The following is a 20,687-nucleotide window of genomic DNA, read 5'->3' on the forward strand; positions in this document are numbered from 1 at the left end:
AAAAGACGATTAATATTTAATAATTTATATTTTTTTTTTAGCGAAATATATTCTAATAATTTAGCCTCCTAAATTCTATTATATTAAATAAAAGTAGCCTTTTTATAAACTAATTCTAAAAGATTTACTACAAATTCTTAGATATCTATAAACGCCTTAATACAATTTAGTACCCTTAAATAGATAAATAAACGGAGAGGTAAAATTAGAATTTAGAATTGTACCTTCGGATCTTCTACGATATAGAGTAGGTTAATTAGGCTAAAAAAATTATATTAATATAATAAACGTATAATAATTATTTCTATACTACTATTAGAAAATCCCCCTCGGAGCTACTCTTTAGGTATTATCCTTAAGGACTAGCGGATCCGGAGCGAAGGCGGAGGATAATCTTTCCAATAGCAATTACTAATTGGATTAACGAATTACTTCGTAGGTAATTAAAAATTGTAATAACCTTAGGGGTTATTAATTAAGGGTATATAAAATAATATAATAAAGTTCGAAAATTAAAGGAGTTCAACGTTGGAAGCTAAGTTTTATTTAATACGAAATATATTAAATAATACTATTTAAGCGCTAAATTAATAAATAAATTTTTAGGACCTTTCTAAATTATTAAGGTTATTAAGAAGAAGAAGATAATATACCGATTTATATTCTCTATACATTATTAAATTTATTTAATATTCTTTATTACTCTATTAGAGCCGTACTATAAGGATCCTACTATAGTAGTACTACAAAGGGAAATTATAAATATTGAGGAGGATAATATTTAATATAAAGTCGAAGCGATTATAAAGTATTATAAATCCGGCCGCTAATATTAATTTTAGGTTAAATAGAAGGGGTATCCGAATAATAAGAATTCGTAGGTTTTACGCGAAGATATAAATTACTTAGACCTACTTAAGGAATATAAAGTTAAGGAAATATAACGGCGGTATATTAGCGGCGGACTAATTATTAAATTAATAAGGGTTAATTAGGTAATAAAAGGAGAATAATAATTATTAGAGGTATAGAGTAGAAATGTAAAATATAAATGTAAAACGTAAGATGTAGATGTGAGACGTAGATGTAAGACGTTAAATATAGATGTAAGATATAAAATACAAATGTAAGATATAGATGTAAGATGTAAGATATAGACGTAAGACGTAGACGTAAAACGTAAGACGTAGACGTAAGACGTAAATATAAGACGTAAATATAAAGCGTAGAATAGAAATATAAAATATTAATGTGAGTTATAAAGTAAAAACGTAAGTAGAAATGTAAAATATAGATATAAAATATAGAAGTAAGGTATAAAATAGATATACAAAGGTAGAAATATAAGAGTAGAAATATAGAATAGAAATATAAAGTAGAGATACGAAAGTAGAAATATAAAGTAAAAATATAAAGTAGAAATGCAAAGCAGAGATATAAAATAGAAATAATAAATAGGATAAAAGATAGGAAGGAAAGGTAGTTTAATTTAATGTAGGATACTAATAAAGCGTTAAATAGAATATAACCCGCATTTTCTATTATTACTCCGAATAAAAAAATCCTTAGCGGCGTCTACTATTATTAATATAGAATTAAAATTTACAACTTTAAGAGGAATACTCCCGTACGCTACCGCACCTATTAATAATATTTATAAATACTACTTTATACTATTTATTTATAGTCCTCCTTTGCGAATTCTAATAATTCGTTTAATTTCCTATCTATAGATACTAGCCTCCTATTAACCGTCTAACGCTAAGGATTATAATTATAATTAGGGGAGGGGGGGATACAAATAGGAATATTCGGCGTAGAAATATTTATAGGAGAGCTATTATTATTAATAATAGGACTATTAGTAAGGGCTACCGGATCGATATTAATATTAATATTACTAATACTATAGTAGTTAAATTTCGAATAGCCCTTATAATTGAAATTCCTAGCTCGGAGTATACTAAGCAATATTATAGGGAAACTATTATTAATAAAGCGCGCTTATATTATAACCTAAAACGCTACTATAGATTAATGTAATTGCTATAAGAGGGGGGTAAGTAGGGGGCTATTAATATTAGTAAAGTATATAATTTTAGTTACTATATCCTATATATTGTTCTAGAGATTATAAATACTATAAGGGACTTCGAGTATATAGCGGTGTAGTGATAGCGAATACTGCGATTTCTCGTTGAACTCTGGAAGGAGAAGACGTTAGTAAAAAAAAAAAAAAAAAAAAAAAAAAAAAAAGAAATAGGAGAGGTAATAAGAAGAAGATAACGTACCTTTAATTTAGCAAGTATTTATACTAATTAAACGGAGTACTTCGCGTAGGTTTAGGGTTAGAATATTAGTAAATATTTAAGTTAAAGTAATACTATATTTTAAATAAATAAAAAGGCGGATATTATTGAAGGATAGGAAAGAAGTAGCCGATTAAAGGTTAATTATAAATATAAAGTAAGAGGAAGGAGAGGATAGAGCGAAAAGAAAGAAAATAGAAAGGGGAAGCGAATATATTAATTAGGCTTATAAAGGAGGTGGGGATTAGTATATAAATATATAATAGAAATATATATATTTATAATAGAGGCCGGTTTAAGTAAGGGGGTAATTAAGGTAGTTATAGAATTAAGGGAGGGGGTAGTAAATATAATTATAAAAATAAAGATAGGAGGGAGAAGAGAAGAAAGGCGAAGAGGGTAAGTAGAAGGGACGTTATATAAGCGAAGGAGGAAGTCCTTATACGAATATAAATTAAAGTAAGCGAATAAAATTCTAGGCGAATGAATATAAAATAATATAGGGTAAGAAGAGCGTTAGGTAGTTATATAGGCGGTAGGAAGGGGTAAACGGAAGGATAGGACGAAGGCGATAATTAGAAGGGGAAGGATAGGACGAGTAAATAGTAGCGGCGGCTATAAGAAGGTAGGAGAGAAAAGTAAAAAATAAGAAAGTATATTTCGAATTATAATAAAGAAAGTAGGGGTAGTAATTAGGAATTATACTATTGGAACGAAAAGAGTAACGTAAGGAACGAGACGAGGGTAATGGGAAGGCGATTAGGAAGGAATAATATAAATAAGGGAGGTTTACGGAGGAAGTAGTATATAGAATTATAGGAGGCGAAGAAAGGAAATGAAGGTCCTGAAAATAGAATTTATAAGGGGGGGGATTATATTTAAAATTCGTAGTAGGTTATAGTAGGTTGTAGTAGGTGCGAATAATAGAGAATAGCCTACGAAAGGAGCCTCGGAATTCAATTATATAGGTATTATATAATAGGTGTAAATAACGGAGGGTGCCCGGCGAAAGTATTAAACCGCGCTATAAATGTAGATAATAGAGAATATTCGGTAAGATAAACTACAGAGTATAATTATATTAGTATCCTAAAATACTTATTAATACTCTTAAATTCGGCGTAGTACTCTTTATTAAGTAAAATAATACTTACTACCTCGTACGCTTACGGGATAATAGTCTTAGTAACGGTCGGGAACCCGATTAACTTTTTAAATTTAATACCGGTCTTATATCTATATTAGGATTTATAAGAATAAATATTATAATACCGATATTTTAGCGGCGGAATACTAGCGCTTTAAATCTAATACCGGTTTTATACCCGTATTGGAATTTATAAAAATAAATATTATAATACTAATATTCTAGTGGGCGGCTTCGTATCCGCCTTGGAGCTTATGAGAATAGATATTATAATACTAATATTTTAATAGGCGGCTCGCTATATTTAAAGCTTATAAAAATAAATATTATAATACTAATATTTTAATAGGCGGCTTCGTATCCGTATTTAGAGCTTATAAGAATAGATATTACAATACCGATATTCTAGCGGGCGGCTTCGTATCCGCATTTAGAATTTATAAAAATAGATATTACAATACTAATATTCTAAGAGGCGGCTTTGTATCCGTATTTAGAATTCGTAAGAATAGATATTATAATACTAATATTCTAGTAGGCGGCTTCGTATCTATATTTGGAGCTTAGGAGAAGGAATATTATAATACCGAAGTTTAGGCGGGTAGCTTCGTATTTATAATTAGAATTTAAGAAAAGGGATAGTACAATACTAATATTCTAACGGACGGCTCGCTAGTAGCGAAGCGGCTATAATATCCGGAATATAATATCAGTAATTATTATAAGTAATAGTTTACTTAAACTAAGGAGCGAAAATATTGCACCTCCGCCGGTAATATAGCCTAATAACGTTATAATAGTATAATATTAATGCCCTCCGCTATTTGACCGGGATTTACTACGAATTGCAAAGGTTCTAAGGACGGAACTTATAAGGGGGGGGGTTATATTAGGAAGCTAAAAGTTCGTATATAGAAGCACCTTAGTAATTATTACTCCCCTTTATTAACTAACGCGTAGGATTACTAATAATAACGCCTATATCGGGTCGGGTTCGTAGAAAGGATAATCCGGCACCGCGCTGAGGCGCTAAACTAGTACGAGGCTTTATAACGCTCGTTAGCGGATGAATAGAGTTTGTATAGGTATAAAAGAGGCTTAATAGAGTGTAGTTTATTATAGTCGGTAATTATTAATATATCTTTAAATTAACCCCTAATTTACTATCCCCTATGCGTAGCTACGACCGTAGTCACCTCAGCCTACCTTTCGCCTACGTTCCTAACATTATACAATTACTACTCGGACTACTTCCACTTAAACTTATTAACGCTTAGTCTACTACTATATATATATAGTCCTTACGGACCTGGTATATAATATACATATTCTATAAGGCGCTCTATAGGTACTAAAACGGAAGTCTAAAATCGGTTTATTCTCGTAGCAAATAATATAGTATAAAATCTAAGAATTATTTATAGCCCTCCGCAGCCTTCCTCTACTACGGAATAGGGGGTTTTTAAAGTTTATAGCGGCTATACAACGTTAGGGAGGTATATCGTACATTTAATTATTAATATTGTTAATTAATAATATACAAAAAGTATACGAAAGCGCGAAAAACGGCTATATAGGAATATACTAATAGGAAAAGCGTAAAATTCAAATAGTACTAATAATTCTTTTGCGGGTAGAAAGGGGGTTTCCGGTCCGTGCGTTAGTAAATTAATAGTGCAAACGTGGTTTTACGTGGATCCGCCCGCGAAAAGCACTAACTCCTTACCCGGATTTTTTAGCGGCCCAGCTCGTGTAGGTATATAGAGATATACCTCCCCGGGCACTATTAGGGTATGGTCGCATCACCAACCCAGGCAACCGAAAGCGGAAGTGGCAAGTCTTGGTTGAGATGTTCCCACCGTTAAACGCCAGACCCTATCTTGGCATTTCTTGGCATCAGGCATTTCGGACCCCTATCATCTAAGGTATTTTTTCAGGAGTTGGTAGAAGCCCTCGATTTTTCGACTTTAAACGCGTATAATTCCACAGCGCGGACGGCCGCTGAGGTGCACTATATATATTCTAATAGCTCTTTCAACAAGGAATCCGAATCTGAAGTCCGTTTTCGAATACAATAAAGACTCGTAGAGCTATAAGCGAAAATATCCAAAAATAGTACAAATCGCAAAAATAAAGTAGAGGTTATATAATAGTATCTAAAAAGACGGATTTAATAATAAAATCCATCTTTAAATATCTTTTACTCTGAAGGTGAAATAGTTAAAAGAAATAAAATTGAAATTTGGTTTTTAAATTATATTATAATAAAAAAGAAAGTTACGAAAAAACAGACTTTATATTCGGAATTAGCGTATTAATTTGTATATAAAAGTCTATAACCTTTACTATATTATACTCTCCAATCTTTATTTTTTTTATAAAATTCAAAATTTTTAAAAAAATAAATTTAAAAAAAATATTCTTTTTACTCATTTTCCTTTATATCTTTGTATTAGAGTAGATTAAATACTTTTCTAAGTACTTTCAAATATACTAAATCCAAATTTTAAATCCGTTTTTAATTATCTCCACTTTTGGCCGTTATATAGTCGAAAAACTAAATTTTGAACTTTATTTCTTTTAACTATATCTTTACCAAAATAGAAGATATCCAAAAAGCAATTTCACTATTAAGTCCGTCTTTTTAAAAACTATTATATAACTTCTACTTCATTTTTGCCATTTTTACTATTTTTAGATATTTTCGCTTATAGCTCTACGAGTCTTTATTATATTCGAACACGGACTTCAGATTTGGATTCCTTATTGAAAGAGCTATTAGAATATATATAGTACACCTAAGCGGCCGTTTGCGCTGTGGAATTATACGCGTTTAAAGTCGAAAAATCGAGGGCTTCTGCCAACCCCTAAAAAATGCCTCAGATGATGGGGGTGCCAAAGAGGGTCTGGCGTTTGGCGGTGGATACGAGGGTCTGGCGTTTGGCGGTGGGAATGGTTGTTGGTACCATTCGTCGAAATAATGTGAAGAAGGTCGCACAGTTCCCCGTATGTTGGGTTTGTGCAAGATTGCTCTTGTGCATTACGGGCGCAACATGTTGCACTGTCTTTACACCAGTTGGCGCTATCCACCCATAGATCATCGGCGGTTGCGATACAAGTGGTACACGAATAAAGAGCCTGGACAACTTGAACCCAATTCATCCAAAACATGGTACCTCTGGGCAAACAAGACATCTTGGTCTGTCCTGGCCAGAGCATTTACGAGAACACGCACTTGCTGGCTTGGTGGCTTTGCCGATTCTACTCGGTTTGCTGTTCCACAGACCATAAAGAAACATATGTCGGGATCACATCCAAACCATGGTGATAGGATCACACTATTTGCTCTGTGAACCAACAGACCGTTCCTTCCCCGGGAATCGGAGGATTCAATGACAACGCCGCACAAACCAGCCCAAGGTACCGGATGTTGGGACGTGAAGACGGATCCTAGTGTATTAGGCGCCTTCACCACTAACTCCGCCACCACTCCCACAACCACCAACACGGCGCTTTCCGTGGTAACGAATCGGTCTCACCAAAGTCGAAGAAGGTACCTATTTGGTGAGGTGTTCAGCCAAACCTCCAGTTCTCTCGTCGTAGTACCATTCGTGATGATCTGGCATCTCGCCATCGCCCTAGCTTGACCTTGTTTGTCCCTTCCCGAAGCGAATAGGTACCTCTAGGCATCAATTCACTGTTCATGCATTACATAAACGGGCCAGGCGGCCATGTCTTGCGACCCTCCCCCGTGGCAGTCTCATCGCCTCACATCTTCGTCTTTACCACTACTTATATAAGCATCAATCAGACGGTTAGTCAGTTACATCTTGCAGCTGCCCGGCGGCCACAATCCAACGAGACCTGCTGGCGAGGGCAAGTCGTGCCGCCGTCCACTGGCTGCGATTGATTCTTGTTCTGAGCAGCTCCGTACCCGACCGGTAGGTTGTGAATACATAACTGCCAATCATCCCACTTTTTGCGGCGGTCCCGGTTATGGGCCGCATCCCTTTCTCCCCTCTTTTCTCTGGTAATCCCCCCACTTCCTCCGGCCACGCCGACGGTTAAGCCGGCCGGCCGGCCATCGCGACCGTTACCGTGACCGTGACTGTGACCGCTTCCTTTTCCCCACCTTTCTTTTCCCTATGATCCTCTTAATTTGGGCCTTCTTTTTCTAGCCCAACGGCCACAACGGAAGAGGCGACAACACATCTAGATGTCGCCCAATATCGTCCAAACATCATTGAGTCATCCATATGATGTATAACCACAATCGCGTTTGCACATATTTAATCATCTTTTCGCCTATTCGTTCCCCGACTGTGGAACTACCCTAGCATCCTTTTCGTGATGACTGGAGATAGAAGACCTTCACACAATGCTTTCTCTCTCGTTTACATTGTTCCGCTCCAGTCCAGTTACCCAATATTTTCACACGGACGAGAAGGCGCCACAGTTGGCGGTCGCATCCCCTTCGACCCCCGCCCACATGCCCGGAGGTTCTCATCTATTCCGATCAGGTTGGGTCGGGTCAGACTAGGGCCGGGACGAAAGCGACCGGCATTGTTCGTATGCACACGTGACTAATTGTTTTGCATTGCATTCAATTCCAGGATGTCTGTCTGCCTGCCTGTCTGTGTTGTCCCTTCCTTTCCCGCGAGAGACTGTTGCTGCCCGATGAGAGGTGTGATCTTTGATTGTTCCTTGCGCCGACCGAAAGCAATCGAGCTCGAGGGCTCCGTCGTTGTTAGCAACAAGAAAAGAAGACAACCAGATACGAATGGCAAAGTGACTGGACGAAGCCCTGGGAGCCTCAAAAGATCGATATCAGGAATTTAGGATCAGATGCAACCGACTGGTATAGCCGTCACTGCCACTACCGAAAAAAATAAAAAATAAAAAAATAAAATAAAAATAAAACCGATATGACCAATACAGCCACCAACACAACCATCACTCACAGTACTAATTATGGTACATAGACATGTGTTGATCATTGCCTGTTTATTGTTCTTCTGTTGACACATGATGACTGTTGCCTGTTCTCGTCTACATCAAAACATTATATCTTTCGCATTAATAACATCATCGAGGTATCAATTTTCTTGACTCGCTTAACTGAACAGAAGAAAACGCATGAATCTTTCCAACACCCCAGCAATCAGAGTAGGTAGGCAGTAAACCCTCTGTCAGCCATGTGGGCATTTCCCATTCACACATCATACCTATCCTTCCAGCCGAGGACCCCGTTTATCCCATTATTACATCTCCAAGACATCTACGTATCCAAACTCCCACACCATGTATCCAAAGATCCACCACAACTTGTATACCGGGAAAACCAACGACCCAATCCCCTCCCACTCTTAGACCAAAATTCATGTAAGGCTTCACTTCTAGGTGTTGCCCATTACCTATAAGACGGGCTAGACAGCCTCTCCCTATGCAACGGCCGTTCCCTCGAGCGCATCTCATCTCTCGACCCCCACCTTCCCTCCCTATCCCTCTCACGTTCCCTATCTCTAGAGTCTCTATACCGATCCTGGGTGTCTACTCTACCACCGAGCATCGACCCGCCGCTACCACCCGTCCAATCCCGCCTATCAATATCCGCCCGACTACCTGTCCGCCTATCGAGGTCGGCCTGTGCTAGATATGGACCGTTGGCTGTTCGTGCCCCTGGGCCCCGGCCGCCGCTGCGGCTGCTGTGCGGTGAGTGTGACAGGTCGAGGCCGTCGTCTTCGTCGTCGCGGTCCGTGTGCCGTTCGCGGTGCTCGCGGTCTCGACGGAGGGTGCCCGTGGAAATGCCACGGCTTCTTTCTCGGTCCCGGTCCCTGCGTGAAGTAGGTTCAAGCTCGTCGCTGTCTAGGTCGCGGTAGCGATCTCTGTCTCTGTCTCTGGTGCTTCGGTCTCGAACCCGATCTCGGTCGTGGTCACGGTCCCTGTCTCTTTCTCGGTCGCGGTCGCGAGACTTGATCCGGATATCTCTCTCCCTCTCTCTGTCCATGTCCCTTTGGTCCAAAATCCTGCTCTCCTTGCTCCTCTTTGCCCTGCGTCGCCGGTCGACATCGTTCTCTGACTCGGTGAGATCCGATTCATCGTCGGAATATGATTTATGTCTGGAGTCGCGGTAAAGCTCCCTCACGGCTCTGTCAGGTCCAGTAACTCGGTCATCTTTCTGGCCCCTAGATCGGCTTCGTCGATCGTCGCCGACAATGGAAACGCCCGGGAAAAGATTGGAAATCTTGTCTTTGATACCGGACCCTATGCCCTTCCGCTTGGAGTCGTCCGCCCTTAGTGAAGAGGTAGTCGCCGGGACGACCGCGATCGGGGGTTCCCTGCGCGAGTAGCTGTGGGATCGTGGTGAGATGCTGCGCCCGCCCATGGCCGCCGCTCGAGAAGAGGGCACACCGTCGGAGTTGAAGACGCGACGGGTTGATACGGGAGGCGGCTCTCGAGAATCTCGACTGCTTCGGCTGTGGTGGCGTCTTCCTGATCTCGAGCTTGCTGGTTCGACTTCTGCATCTGACGAGGAAGGGCTGGTGTAGTGACGGGGTTGGCTGAGGCGGCGAGGAACCGAAATTCGATCGGTGCGAAGTGGGATCTGCATTGACTGAGTCTCCTGGGGGATGATGTGCGGGTAGTCAGTGAAGCTGGGGCGTCGGCTCGTACGCTCTTCCTCAGACGGGAAGACCTTCCGTGGCGGGGCATAGCGGCCTCGACCAACATGATCGAGAGGATCTGGATCGATATCACTGGTCCTTTCACGCTCTGGTTCCCTAGGCCGTTCAGGAGATCTTCGAGGATCGTATCGATCTGTTCGTTCAGGAGGACGGACGTAAGAGACGGGAACAGGGCCGGAGCGTGTTTTGAAGTAATCATAATCCTGCGATCCGGACGCTTTGGGCCGGACGTGTGAAAACGGAACCTTTGCATCGGAGAAGTCATCCGCTTTAAGGTCTGCCTCAGGCGCTTCTCTCTCTTCCTTCGGTTCCTCTCTGGTGGTCGCCTCGGCACGAAGTTTTGTCGCACAACTTTGGTGCCACAGGTCGGTGTCTTGATCGGTATCAACGGGGAAAACTGTTGCCGGTAAGTCATCCGGAAACACCGTTCCAAATTCAGGATGCTTCAGAGACCAATTTTTGACCGCAAATTGAACGATCGGCACATGAGTTTGTGGCTCTAGCAGGATCTGAATGGCCTGCCACCGCGCAAAGCCTTTAACCGTAAGTGCCGGAATCGAAGGGGCCGCAAAGTCGTCCTCGGTGGGCAAAAGTATATGTTGGCATCCTTGAACTTGGTAGATGAACGAGATAGACTGAGGTGGCATGTTTACAAAAAGTCCTGCGTTGTCTGATCAGCACGAAGGGGGTACTGCTAATGTGCCATGTCATAACTTACTATCGTAGTCATGACCTGCAAGCTTGTAAAAAGCCGCCATCTTAGCAGGAGCTAAATGCTTCTCGTCTTTATCTCCAATGTCATTAATCTGTTCTCACGTTAGCGGTGAGGTACAGGGCCCGTTTGGAGGCGTGAGGAGGCGTGATAACATACAATGTGCAGAGCAAGAGCTCTCAGAAGGGCGTCAAGCAACGGTTTTGGTTTTGGTATCGGGATTTCGTCTGGTTTCGGATCATCATACATGTAGCCGTAGAAGATCTCCTTGACCTTCCCATTTGTCTCGGATGTTGGAGAAGCCATGGTGACAATGCCTGCCTCATGCCAGCTTCGAGTGTAGAAACGAGATTCAAGGTTGGTCGTGGTAACGGCGAACGAGCCGGCTTCAGTACTCTTGTCGTTGTTAATGCACACGCCCTGAATGTGAGTGGGCTGATGGAAGGCTGAGATTTATGACAGCAGAGAGCCGAGGAGGATGTGCATGTAACAGAATCAGAAGTTCTTGGGCCCCAGTTTATGGCCAAGCTGATGCAGATGCGCCGATATAAGGCCTTGGCTCATATAGTATGACAGAGAGCCTGAGTAACGTGAGCTTGGGTGTTTTCTTGGGAAGCTGCATAAAATGACTGAGGCAGAGTGGCTCGGCAACTGGTTCGTGGCTCCCGAAACGCAGACACTTTAGGTAGAAATAATGAATGGCCTAATTTCTATAGGCGAGATAGATCAGGTGGGTCGGGCAACGACTGCAACAGCCCTTGTGGTGGATTGTAACAAGAAGTTGGAAGTCAAGTGAAGAAGATACTGCCAGTCGGGTTAGGTATCAGTCAAGCCGACAACCTGGGGGAGCTCAACCACTGACAGGTACCGCGACTTGTTTCTCGTTTGAGATGGATAAAGTAACGCCGCGAGACACAGGTCAGAACAGAATCCAGCTAACGATAAATTTGGGGAACAAAAAGCCTCCAAAGACGATGCTTCGAGACAAGGGGGAGTGATGGTCGGAGAGACGTCCACTCAGTTCAACTTGGTGAGAGGGTGTGGTTGCTTATGACTGGAACGGCGAGAAAGCACCAAGTGAGGACGCAGAAAAGTGAGGGCAGCCAGAAGGGTAGCAAGCCAAGAAGCTGGTGATAGGAAGGTCTTGACAGGCTGACGGGTGAACGCTGGACACGTGCACCCCCGCCGTTCATATCAACTGCGCTCGCAGCGGTGCTTGCCTGAATACAAGCCTCCAATGGTAGCTCTCAGGGACCAGGCAGAATCCGGTTCTCGAATTTCCAAGATTCTCGAAGTGAGAAGGACACCTTAGAACCCTCTTGGTTCCACCACGCCCCGGGACCTGCATTTGGTGGTGCAAATTTTGTCAACCCAACGACCTGACAAATGGAAAGATACCTCCATAGCTTGCCAGCCTCCCTGAAGATCTTGCCCGTCCAACTGTGGCCAAGGCATCGCGGTGCTGAACAGGGCGAAGGGATCAGCTCACCCACCGGACAATCGACAATTCCCTCGGAGAAGAGCCAAGCCAAGCGGAACAGGAACCCAACGTGACTCTGTTGCATCATCGATGGTGGGGCACAATTCGAGCAGTGGAGGCAGCCTGGCAGCTTGAGGTGGTTGGCGAGAACATAGAATTAAGGGTTAGGGTAAAAGATGCAATTGACCTTCCCACAGCTGCACCTCATGCATTGAGTTCATCCCATCTCAATTTCTTATCCCACCCACCGCCATGAACATACATGCGATCCAACTTTTCACATGAACCCAGCATTGGGTAACCAAATCCTAGCGGAGTTGTGAGCGTCCACACTGAACTGACAAGCCTGCCTCAAAGTGTATTACGTATTTTCGAATATTATTTTGATGCGAGCAATCAGTTTGGAAGTGGGTAATTCTGATCCCGGCTCCGGCCTCCGATTGCCGATCCGGGGTGCACGAACCCCGACGCGGGGCGGGCGCCGTAAAGTGGAGCCGGGGTCGGATGTCAAAACGGACGTCTTCTCGACAAGTTTTCGGAGCGGTATCAGTCATCCATCTTTATTCTCTCTCTTTAGGCTAAGCCCATTATCCCCTCCCAGGAAAGTACCTGAAAGAAGGCATATCAACCAAAACCATTTCCGTTCCATCCTCAGTAGGCCTCGGTTCCCTCGCCTTCCAAGTGAGAACGTGTTCAAACCCACATTTCTTCAGGATATTCTGGCTCTTCCCATTTGCATCCGTCGTCAACGCCATCAGTCGTTCTTCTACCATCTCTTCTGAATTCTCATAAACCCCATTCCCGCCCCTCAACGTCCTCTCGTCACACTTCACCTCCGTCACTTCCCTGGGCAAGGCCTTCCATAGCGGCAACCAAGTCTTCAAGAACTCAGTCGCGATGCCCTGCCCCCACACCTCTTTCCTGAACATGTAGCCTAGCTTGGGCCATCCCAGGCTTGAGCTCCAGCTGTGACAGCCGCCGATGCCGATCAGCTTGCTCGGGTCCTCCTTGAAGCAGATGGCGAAGTTGAATGATTTGTTGTTTCCTTCTGGTGAGAGGAAGTAGTCTAGCTTGGCCTTGGCCTCGTCCAGACTGCTGTCAGGCTTGCCGGCGGAGGTCCAAAACATGACTTCCGGTTGCGTGCGCAGCTCGTGCAGGGCCTCTAGATCGGACGCAGCAAGGGGCCGGATGAGCAGCCTCTCTGTTTTGACAAACGGACGCTCCGAGATGAGCGGGAGAGGGAGGCGAGGTAGTGTTGACCTGACAGTTATGAAGGAGTCAGGAACCGGTGCTGCCTCTGCCATGGTGTGTGATGAAGGGTGTACGATGTGATATGATTTGGCGGTGACAGATGATACATGAATAGGTAAGTTGGTACGTATGATTAACACACAGAACGAGTCCGGAGTAAGAAAAAAATCTGGGAAGTGAAGTTCAAATTTCTCGTGGGAAGAGAGTTAACTCTGGTATTATATATCCACCCGCACATCCACTGCCTTATAGCTTTAGCCTTTGGCGAGTGAGTCACACCGCCTGACAGATATGAATCTTCCAGTGAGCTCCTGGTCACGTTCAAAGTAGCTGCAGCGGTCCCCAATGCCAAGGGCTGAACCGCGCTAGCGAGATGGCCAGCTCCTGGAAGTGAAGTGTTGGATCGCTCAAGACATGGAGAAGAGCCGCCTTTCGTAATAGATCTTACCCAGCGTTCGCGTAGCAGTTGAGGCATTCATCTGCTTTCCCCCATCACAGAGACGAGCAATGGCATTGCTAGAGCACGCAGTCTAGGGTGGATGCAGGATCGACTTGCAGAACGAAAACCAACCACATGCTTGACCATTTATTCATTCATGCTCGTTCTAGGGAGCAATGCAGGATATCCCATTTCCCGTGATGAAAACCTGAACCTCCCAATCCCAGCCACGATAATAAACGCTTAAGCAAAGGTAGCGGGGCGCTTGGCGCTGAAGATCTTCTTGTTGGAGATCTTGGGGACGCGGTGGGGAAGAGGGAAGGAGAGCTTCTTGGTAACAAGCTGCTTGAGGTAGGGGCGCTTGATGTCCTCGGTCTTCTCGAGCTCAACGACCTTGAGGATCTGTAATGGGGGGTTAGCATACTAGGGGCCTGGAAACAGGTGTGATGGGTGCAACGTACGTGGATGGACCTGAAGCGGGCACGGTGGCGAGCAGCCATGTCGGAGTAGAGAGCCTCGACAGCGGCGGTGCGGGAGAGCTCACGGTACTCCTTGTACATGTTGTGGGTGCCAGAGCGGGAGTCGTAGCGGATCCAAACACCGAAGTTCTTGACCTTCAGGGGGTGCTTCTCGGTGATCTGATAACGGGTTCATTAGTTTGTTGTCCCAAAGGTATCCATGCCCATTAGACGCTGCTACATACCACGTTGCAGGTGACGATCTCGCCAGTAGCCTTCTTGACCTTGCGGAGACCGCGAAGGAAGTACCAGAAGCGGGACTTAGCAACGACCGCATTGGGCGCGAAGATGCGCATGCGGTAGAGGGCAGGAGTCGGGTTGGACTCGGTGGGCAAGTGGCGCCCAATGACCTGGTACTCCTGGAGACGACCTGAAGCATGACGTTAGCTGCTGCTTCAATATCACCATCGTCACGATCCCCACGCAGTCCCAGAAATGACGGTTGATATCGGCTTGGCTCTGTTGAAAATCGGTTTCGCTCGGTTGTTATCGTGTTGTAGAAATCGCCCAGTTGCACTCGAACTCAGTCGTCCAGCCTTCGTCGGTCAAAACAGCCAATTCCCCACGAAGATCCGTTTCCTGTCGTCATTGAACGTGTCTGCGCAGTCCCAGAACGAGCCCCAAGCGACAAATCCGCCATTATATCGTTATTCATTGAAAGTCGCATCTCGTCGGGAAGCCGGTTTCGCGATCGGATTGTTGTTCGATGTTGTGACGTTGCTGTCGCAATATTCACACCTCTGCGCGGGTCGGAACGACCAAGGAAAAAGAAGCAATCGCTTACCCATCTTTTCAAAAATTAGCGATGCTTCGATAGCCGTGAGAATGCCAGGGAGCAAAGACTTACTGTGATTATTCGTCGCTAGGTACCGCGAGAATTTCGTTCTGTTGAGCTGAAGGATGTCTCGAATTAGCGGGCACGCGAGGAAAAAAATCCGGGTGTGCTTGTTAGGGCTCATCGTGCTCGGGCCAAAAATTTCTGGGCCACACAGCCTTTAGCCACAACGTGGCGGTGCGCCAAGCAGTCCCCTCCTTGCAGTTTTCAGTCACTGACGGGAGCTCCTTGTGAAGGTGCACATGTGGGGCGGCAGGTACGCCTGGCTAGGCAACTGAACAGCAGTGAACCGCGACTGCCAGGGAGCCAAGGAGCATCCCCCGTCGAATGCTCGGAACGACCAGCGACAAAAGTGCAACGATGCAGTGAGCTCAAAGACCAATCACATTCCAGACTCCCATCTTTTTTAAGCTGCAAGCTTCCATCGACGTTCACCTTCCAAGTGGTCACTCTTGTTTCAAGCAACGGCTGATTTCAGAATTACATACCTACCTAATCATTATATTTTCAATTACGTTGCTCTCAGTTGGACGCCCAAATCAACCTTCAGTTTGGTCGTTCTGTCTGTCAAGGAGGGACCGTCCTGTCCTCAGCAAATTAGGGCGCCAGAAGCTCCAAAGCTACGTAGCCCGTCTAGGCCACAACCGCCTTGCGCCCGGATCTCACACCACAACATCAACAGCTAGCTGCCAGTGTGTGGCTCAGGGTGAGATCAAGATACAAAAATGGATTCACTCATTCGAACTTTCTCAAATGCGCAGTCAAGCCGTGACGGATATCAGCTTGCGCAGACACTATCGCCTGATCTCCCACAGCAGCAACTTCAGGCCATCTGGAAAAGTTGCGGTCACCATGATGCCCAGAATGTCATAAAGCGTGGTATTCAGAATAGCACGTCAGGCTTCGAGAAACTGCCCAAGGACGAGGTGCAAGGCTGGAGTGATGTATACCTTGCCTACTGGAAGGCCATCGGCGAGCTTCTCCCTGCTTTAAACCAGGCGCCGCAGTCATCATGGACAAAAGTGTACGATGCGTGGAAGGAACTACTCTCTGCATTATACAGAGGCTACATCGGCCAGGGGTTCGAAGCATGGTCAATTCCGTGTCTATATGTCGTGGCCAAGAATCTGCGCTTCTTTGCTTTGAAGGCCGATGAGGAACGCAACAACAACGTAGCCGCCGGGGACACATCGGGCCAGATCTTCCAGGATGACTTTGACCCCGAATCTGAACAAAATCAGAAACTGGAGGATTGCGCGCGCCAGCTTAACCGGATCTTCACGCTTTGTCTCAATGACAGGTATTACTTCTCTCATCATATGCATGCTCCAGGATGAACATCATTAACCATGTTGCAGGGCACCCTTGGAGGAGTCACGAAAATGGGGTATTTATTACATCATCAACCTTCTCTTCAAGACATACTTCAAGCTGAATTCGGCCAGTTTATCCAAAAACATCCTCAAGACATTGTCGGCTTATCGAGGTGACATGCCGCCCCTTTCCGCCTTTCCCAAGTCACAGCAAGTGACGTTCAAATATTACGAGGGAGTTCTATGCTTCTTGGAGGAGAACTATTTTCAGGCTGAGGAGCACTTGACACAGGCGTGGTCTCTCTGCCACAAGGATGCCATGAAGAACAAAGAGTGCGTCATCAGTCGGTCTCTTACGTTGCAAACCTGAACAAGTAAACTGACTCCCGGCGTTACCAGGCTTATCCTCACATACCTCGTTCCCTGCCACCTCCTCACGACACATACTCTCCCAAGCCAAAAGCTCCTCGAGCCGTACCCTCGGCTCCAGAAGCTTTTCCTGCCGCTGTCCAACTGCATCAAGAAGGGCGAGCTGCACGCATTTGACCTGGCTCTCCAGCAAGGCGAAGACGAGTTCGTCAAGCGACGCATCTACCTGACTTTGGAGCGAGGACGTGACATTGCACTGCGCAACCTCTTGCGTAAGGTCTTCATTGCTGGCGGGTTCGAGGAGTCCAAAGTGGAGGGTGGTCCGCGGGTGCGGCGCACACGCATCCCCGTCGCCGAATTTGCTGCTGCTATAAGTTTGGGGAGCAAGCAGATGCTTGAGACGGATGAGATTGAGTGTTTGATGGCGAACATGATCTACAAGGTAAGTGGACAACTACTGGGAAACTGCATTAAGTACCCAAGAAGGAATACGGTACCCCCCTCATTTTAGTTGGTCACTAACCAATCCGGAATTAAGAACCTCATGAAGGGCTACATAGCACGCGAGCGAGGCTTTGTGGTGCTTAGCAAGAGCGGTGCCTTCCCCGGAACTGGGGTATAGTGTTCCAAACTGTGACCGGGCGATGATTGCTGGCTTGCCGTAGTTCACCAATGGCAGCAGTAGCGGTACATTGAGTGGACGGAAATTGACTGGGAGCTTAATTTGAAGTCCGCTACTGAAAGTCGGGTCCAATTCAACCAAAATCATTGCCGGGAGAGAGGTAATCGTGTCGTACCCATCTTCCAAAGCTACGCTACTACCATGTGAGTACCACTCTGCTCTGTTGGTGGCCTGGCGGCTAAGAAAGTCCTTCGCGCAGACGCCGTCAAACGTCTATACATACTTCGTCTGAGTTCAAAGGATGACGGTTCAAAATACAACATAGCCGACTGCCTGCCTTTGGCGTGCTGTTCACGGTCATTTTTGTGAAGAACTTCACGGTAACGCAGGAACAAAAAAATGGCTTCGATCTAATCAGGCACAGCCAGGAGGTCTGGAACTAGCTTGTATCACAACCATGACTATAGTATACGATGTCTGTGAAGTCTTCGCAAATTGCAACTTTCTTCGGTTAATCAACCCAAAAATCAAACAATCCAGACGGCATTTTTCACATTGCAATCAGTCTATCGGAGGGTACCAAAGAAGTGAATTTCCCATGTCTGTTCAATTTTGATGATTCCAATTCTCGCTGCACTGACGCGAACTTTCTATTCTGCCCATATCCGGTTATAAGGGCCCGACCCGTTAAAAGTGCTGGTAGTATAGCCTTGGCTCAACAAGCGTATAGAACTCAAGCCCCGCAATGACACACATACACATACACACGCGCGTTCTGTTCCCATTCTTGTTCGGTCTTCGGGGTTTCTTTGCGTTCAGATACCATGAATACCACAAAAAAGCCCAAGTCATGCTTTGTTCACGCATTTCACTTTTGTTCATTTGCCGTGGTAGCTTTCGTCCTGGCTCCAAACGGAGAAAATCGGAACTTCAAGTTCAGTGATATCGACGTAAACAAACCTTCCCCAACACCATGTGATAGAAAGCACCGAGTAATATCATGTACGAGTAGAAAATTGGCCAAATGTATCTTGGAGAAAAAGAACCATCCGTCTTGAAATCACACACCTTCACAAGATGTGTGGAAACAGCAACTTGAAAGAAGAAGAAGAAGAAAAAAGGTTAAAGAACTACGGCTGGGGGCCGTCCTCGTTGCAGGAGCTTTGCTGAGTGTTTTGTTGGGTGCTTCTGCTGGGAGTTAGAAACTACGTACTCTATACATGATGAACCTGGCTGCGAAGACAGGGAAGACTTTAAAAAGAAACTAGACTTACGAAGCAACCGAAATATCATCAACATGATTACACAGTGCCACAAACAAGTCAAAGAAGAGATCACTGCCACCGTGAAACATCTCCAGCTGCATAGTTCCGCTGCGTTTGAACGTGTTGCGGCCGCGAATGATCAGCGCAAGATAGTGAGCTCGAAGCTTGGAGTCGGTGTCGGGGGTGTTGGCGTAGGCGTATCTGGCGGAGGTCAAGATTGTGCTGGCCACTCTTCCGCATTCTGCATGTATGCATATTTGGGTCAGCTCAGTTCAGATAGTTGAACACGATGGCACGAAGAGGAGGAAGACATTAGTTAGCTGATGAAATGAACTAGGCTGTACTTACGAAGACCTTGCTTTCTTAGAGCAATTCTCTTCAACTCTTCCAGTCCATATTTCTCGCCCGCGCAGTAAATCACCGTGTCTTTGAGCACTTCACCATCCACCGAATGATGATAAATGGTTGGAGCCTCCCGACCGCCGTTCCCGTTTCTGCCTGCTGCCGCTGACTCCTCCAGTTCCCACGTGTCCCGTCTCCTATCGTGAACAAGGCGGGGGTGGTAGTCGCCTTTGTAGAGGTATTCGAGAACTGAGGAGAAGATCTCTGGTTCCTCATTAGGAAGCAATATTCGCTTGGTTTCACCTTCGGAGAATTGAGTGTCGAGGACGTTCTTGAAGAAGGGCGAAGCGGATAGCACGTTTTCGTGGGCGGCGAAGATGCGGGACTCCTGGCCGATCAAGAGGGTGACGATGGGTGAGATGGGATTTAGGTTGCCACTAGAAGCAGATTGATCAGAAGTAGGTTTGAAGTGAGTTTCGTTCGGTTTGAAAACGTACTCTGCACGAGCCACTGTTCCGGGAACGGTTGCCACATTAAGGCGACGATGACGGAGATCATGGCGACGCTTGGAAATTCCGGCTTCTTTAGCGAAGGACAAGGATGAATTCGACCTGACTAGCTTCGGTGGTCTAGAACCACTCTTGCTGTGGGGGATATCGAGGCACCGAGATGACATTTGTGAGACGATTGTGATTGACCACTTTGTCTGCTTCCTAAGTTGCACTTCGAGGCAGAAGATGGCAGTCAAGCAATCGATTGCATCGATACAACAAGATATCGGGTGGTATGTGTCGGCGAGGAACACACGAATGGGGGCTTGGGTGATCGATGGCGATAGAGCATCGGCAACAACTTTCTTATCAGTCTGGTGGTGATATCTGGCGAATATCACCTGTCTAACTACCGAAAGTACCGAGTGCTTTGAAGCCCGAAAATCTGCGCACAAAATGGATGAAGAGCCTCGTCAATTCTCGATGGGCGATGCATTTTTATATGGACGCGCTGTGCATGAAATGGAGGCCTAGTCGTTTCCATTTGTGCACTAGGCTCCAGCCAGTCCTGAGGGGTATGTATGTTGGTGAACCTTGATGGGTAGTATAGTATAGAGTGGTAACCTTGGCTGGCACAACCTGCAGTATCTTTCACACCATCAAACGTGATTTGGCGCGTTAAGTGTTCGAGGTGGGAAACGGGATATTCGCACGAGGTCACCTGATGGCGCGCTAGTCCATTCCGAGGCCATTGACATGGGGGTCGACATCGGCCGGCCTCCCTTCTCTTGCCTGTTCATGGTGTAAGATGGCCCGGAATAGGATCGACGGATCATGGAGGAAATGCAAGGGCGAGGAGAGCCGGCCGGGGGTGGGGAATGAGTGGGATGGTGGCCTTCACTTCATAATAC

General features: G+C 45.2%; 5 protein-coding genes across 8 annotated transcripts; 1 reads left to right on the plus strand and 4 right to left on the minus strand.

The window, feature by feature from the left end:
• Positions 1–8,444: 8,444 nt before the first annotated feature.
• On the minus strand, positions 8,445–12,266 carry NCU08391. 2 transcript variants are annotated; one of them, XM_011394905.1, is made up of 4 exons: positions 11,714–12,266; positions 11,011–11,655; positions 10,858–10,945; positions 8,445–10,800 (listed from the first exon to the last, which is right to left on the minus strand). In XM_011394905.1, the coding sequence occupies exons 2-4, from the start codon at positions 11,155–11,157 to the stop codon at positions 8,867–8,869; spliced, it is 2,169 nt and encodes a 722-aa protein (XP_011393207.1). In that variant the 5' UTR covers positions 11,158–11,655; positions 11,714–12,266; the 3' UTR covers positions 8,445–8,866. The 2 variants fall into 2 exon arrangements, with proteins under 2 accessions (XP_011393207.1, XP_011393208.1); XM_011394906.1 differs by having other exon boundaries at positions 11,011–12,266.
• Positions 12,267–12,874: 608 nt separating this feature from the next.
• Positions 12,875–13,736, minus strand: NCU08390 (hypothetical protein). The gene has a single exon (XM_958844.2). The coding sequence runs from the start codon at positions 13,633–13,635 to the stop codon at positions 12,919–12,921; it is 717 nt and encodes a 238-aa protein (XP_963937.1). The 5' UTR covers positions 13,636–13,736; the 3' UTR covers positions 12,875–12,918.
• Positions 13,737–14,112: 376 nt separating this feature from the next.
• Positions 14,113–15,463, minus strand: NCU08389. 2 transcript variants are annotated; one of them, XM_011394903.1, is made up of 4 exons: positions 15,387–15,463; positions 14,725–14,909; positions 14,483–14,659; positions 14,113–14,423 (listed from the first exon to the last, which is right to left on the minus strand). In XM_011394903.1, exons 2-4 carry the CDS (start codon positions 14,833–14,835, stop codon positions 14,265–14,267), a joined length of 447 nt encoding a protein of 148 aa, XP_011393205.1. In that variant the 5' UTR covers positions 14,836–14,909; positions 15,387–15,463; the 3' UTR covers positions 14,113–14,264. The 2 variants fall into 2 exon arrangements, with proteins under 2 accessions (XP_011393205.1, XP_011393206.1); XM_011394904.1 differs by lacking the exon at positions 15,387–15,463 and adding an exon at positions 15,324–15,371.
• A 241-nt stretch (positions 15,464–15,704) lies between these two features.
• On the plus strand, positions 15,705–18,244 carry NCU08388. 2 transcript variants are annotated; one of them, XM_011394902.1, is made up of 5 exons: positions 15,705–16,674; positions 16,733–17,020; positions 17,087–17,498; positions 17,595–17,881; positions 17,938–18,244. In XM_011394902.1, exons 1-4 carry the CDS (start codon positions 16,100–16,102, stop codon positions 17,676–17,678), a joined length of 1,359 nt encoding a protein of 452 aa, XP_011393204.1. In that variant the 5' UTR covers positions 15,705–16,099; the 3' UTR covers positions 17,679–17,881; positions 17,938–18,244. The 2 variants fall into 2 exon arrangements, with proteins under 2 accessions (XP_011393204.1, XP_011393203.1); XM_011394901.1 differs by having other exon boundaries at positions 15,830–16,674; positions 17,595–18,233.
• A 564-nt stretch (positions 18,245–18,808) lies between these two features.
• On the minus strand, positions 18,809–19,961 carry NCU08387 (hypothetical protein; the record flags this gene model as incomplete). The annotated part of the gene is made up of 4 exons (XM_958841.1): positions 18,809–18,866; positions 18,953–19,184; positions 19,292–19,722; positions 19,783–19,961. 4 exons carry the CDS (start codon positions 19,959–19,961, stop codon positions 18,809–18,811), a joined length of 900 nt encoding a protein of 299 aa, XP_963934.1.
• Between the last annotated feature and the right edge of the window lie 726 nt (positions 19,962–20,687).

This window comes from Neurospora crassa, linkage group I, assembly GCF_000182925.2.
Source record: "Neurospora crassa OR74A linkage group I, whole genome shotgun sequence".
In the NCBI taxonomy this organism is placed as follows: Eukaryota; Fungi; Ascomycota; class Sordariomycetes; order Sordariales; family Sordariaceae; genus Neurospora; species Neurospora crassa.

Bases quoted from the DNA above. Each gene is read 5' to 3' on its own strand.
- NCU08391 (XM_011394905.1), bottom strand. From the start codon at position 11,157: ATGGCTTCTCCAACATCCGAGACAAATGGGAAGGTCAAGGAGATCTTC. The intron at 10,946-11,010 runs GTATGTTATCAC...ACGTGAGAACAG, and splicing joins GAGCTCTTGCTCTGCACATT to ATTAATGACATTGGAGATAA. The intron at 10,801-10,857 runs GTAAGTTATGAC...CAGACAACGCAG, and splicing joins TGCAGGTCATGACTACGATA to GACTTTTTGTAAACATGCCA.
- NCU08390 (XM_958844.2), bottom strand. From the start codon at position 13,635: ATGGCAGAGGCAGCACCGGTTCCTGACTCCTTCATAACTGTCAGGTCA.
- NCU08389 (XM_011394904.1), bottom strand. The intron at 14,660-14,724 runs GTATGTAGCAGC...ACCCGTTATCAG, and splicing joins AGATCGTCACCTGCAACGTG to ATCACCGAGAAGCACCCCCT. The intron at 14,424-14,482 runs GTACGTTGCACC...CCCCCATTACAG, and splicing joins CCCGCTTCAGGTCCATCCAC to ATCCTCAAGGTCGTTGAGCT.
- NCU08388 (XM_011394902.1), top strand. From the start codon at position 16,100: ATGGATTCACTCATTCGAACTTTCTCAAATGCGCAGTCAAGCCGTGAC. The intron at 16,675-16,732 runs GTATTACTTCTC...ACCATGTTGCAG, and splicing joins ACGCTTTGTCTCAATGACAG to GGCACCCTTGGAGGAGTCAC. The intron at 17,021-17,086 runs GTGCGTCATCAG...CGGCGTTACCAG, and splicing joins GATGCCATGAAGAACAAAGA to GCTTATCCTCACATACCTCG.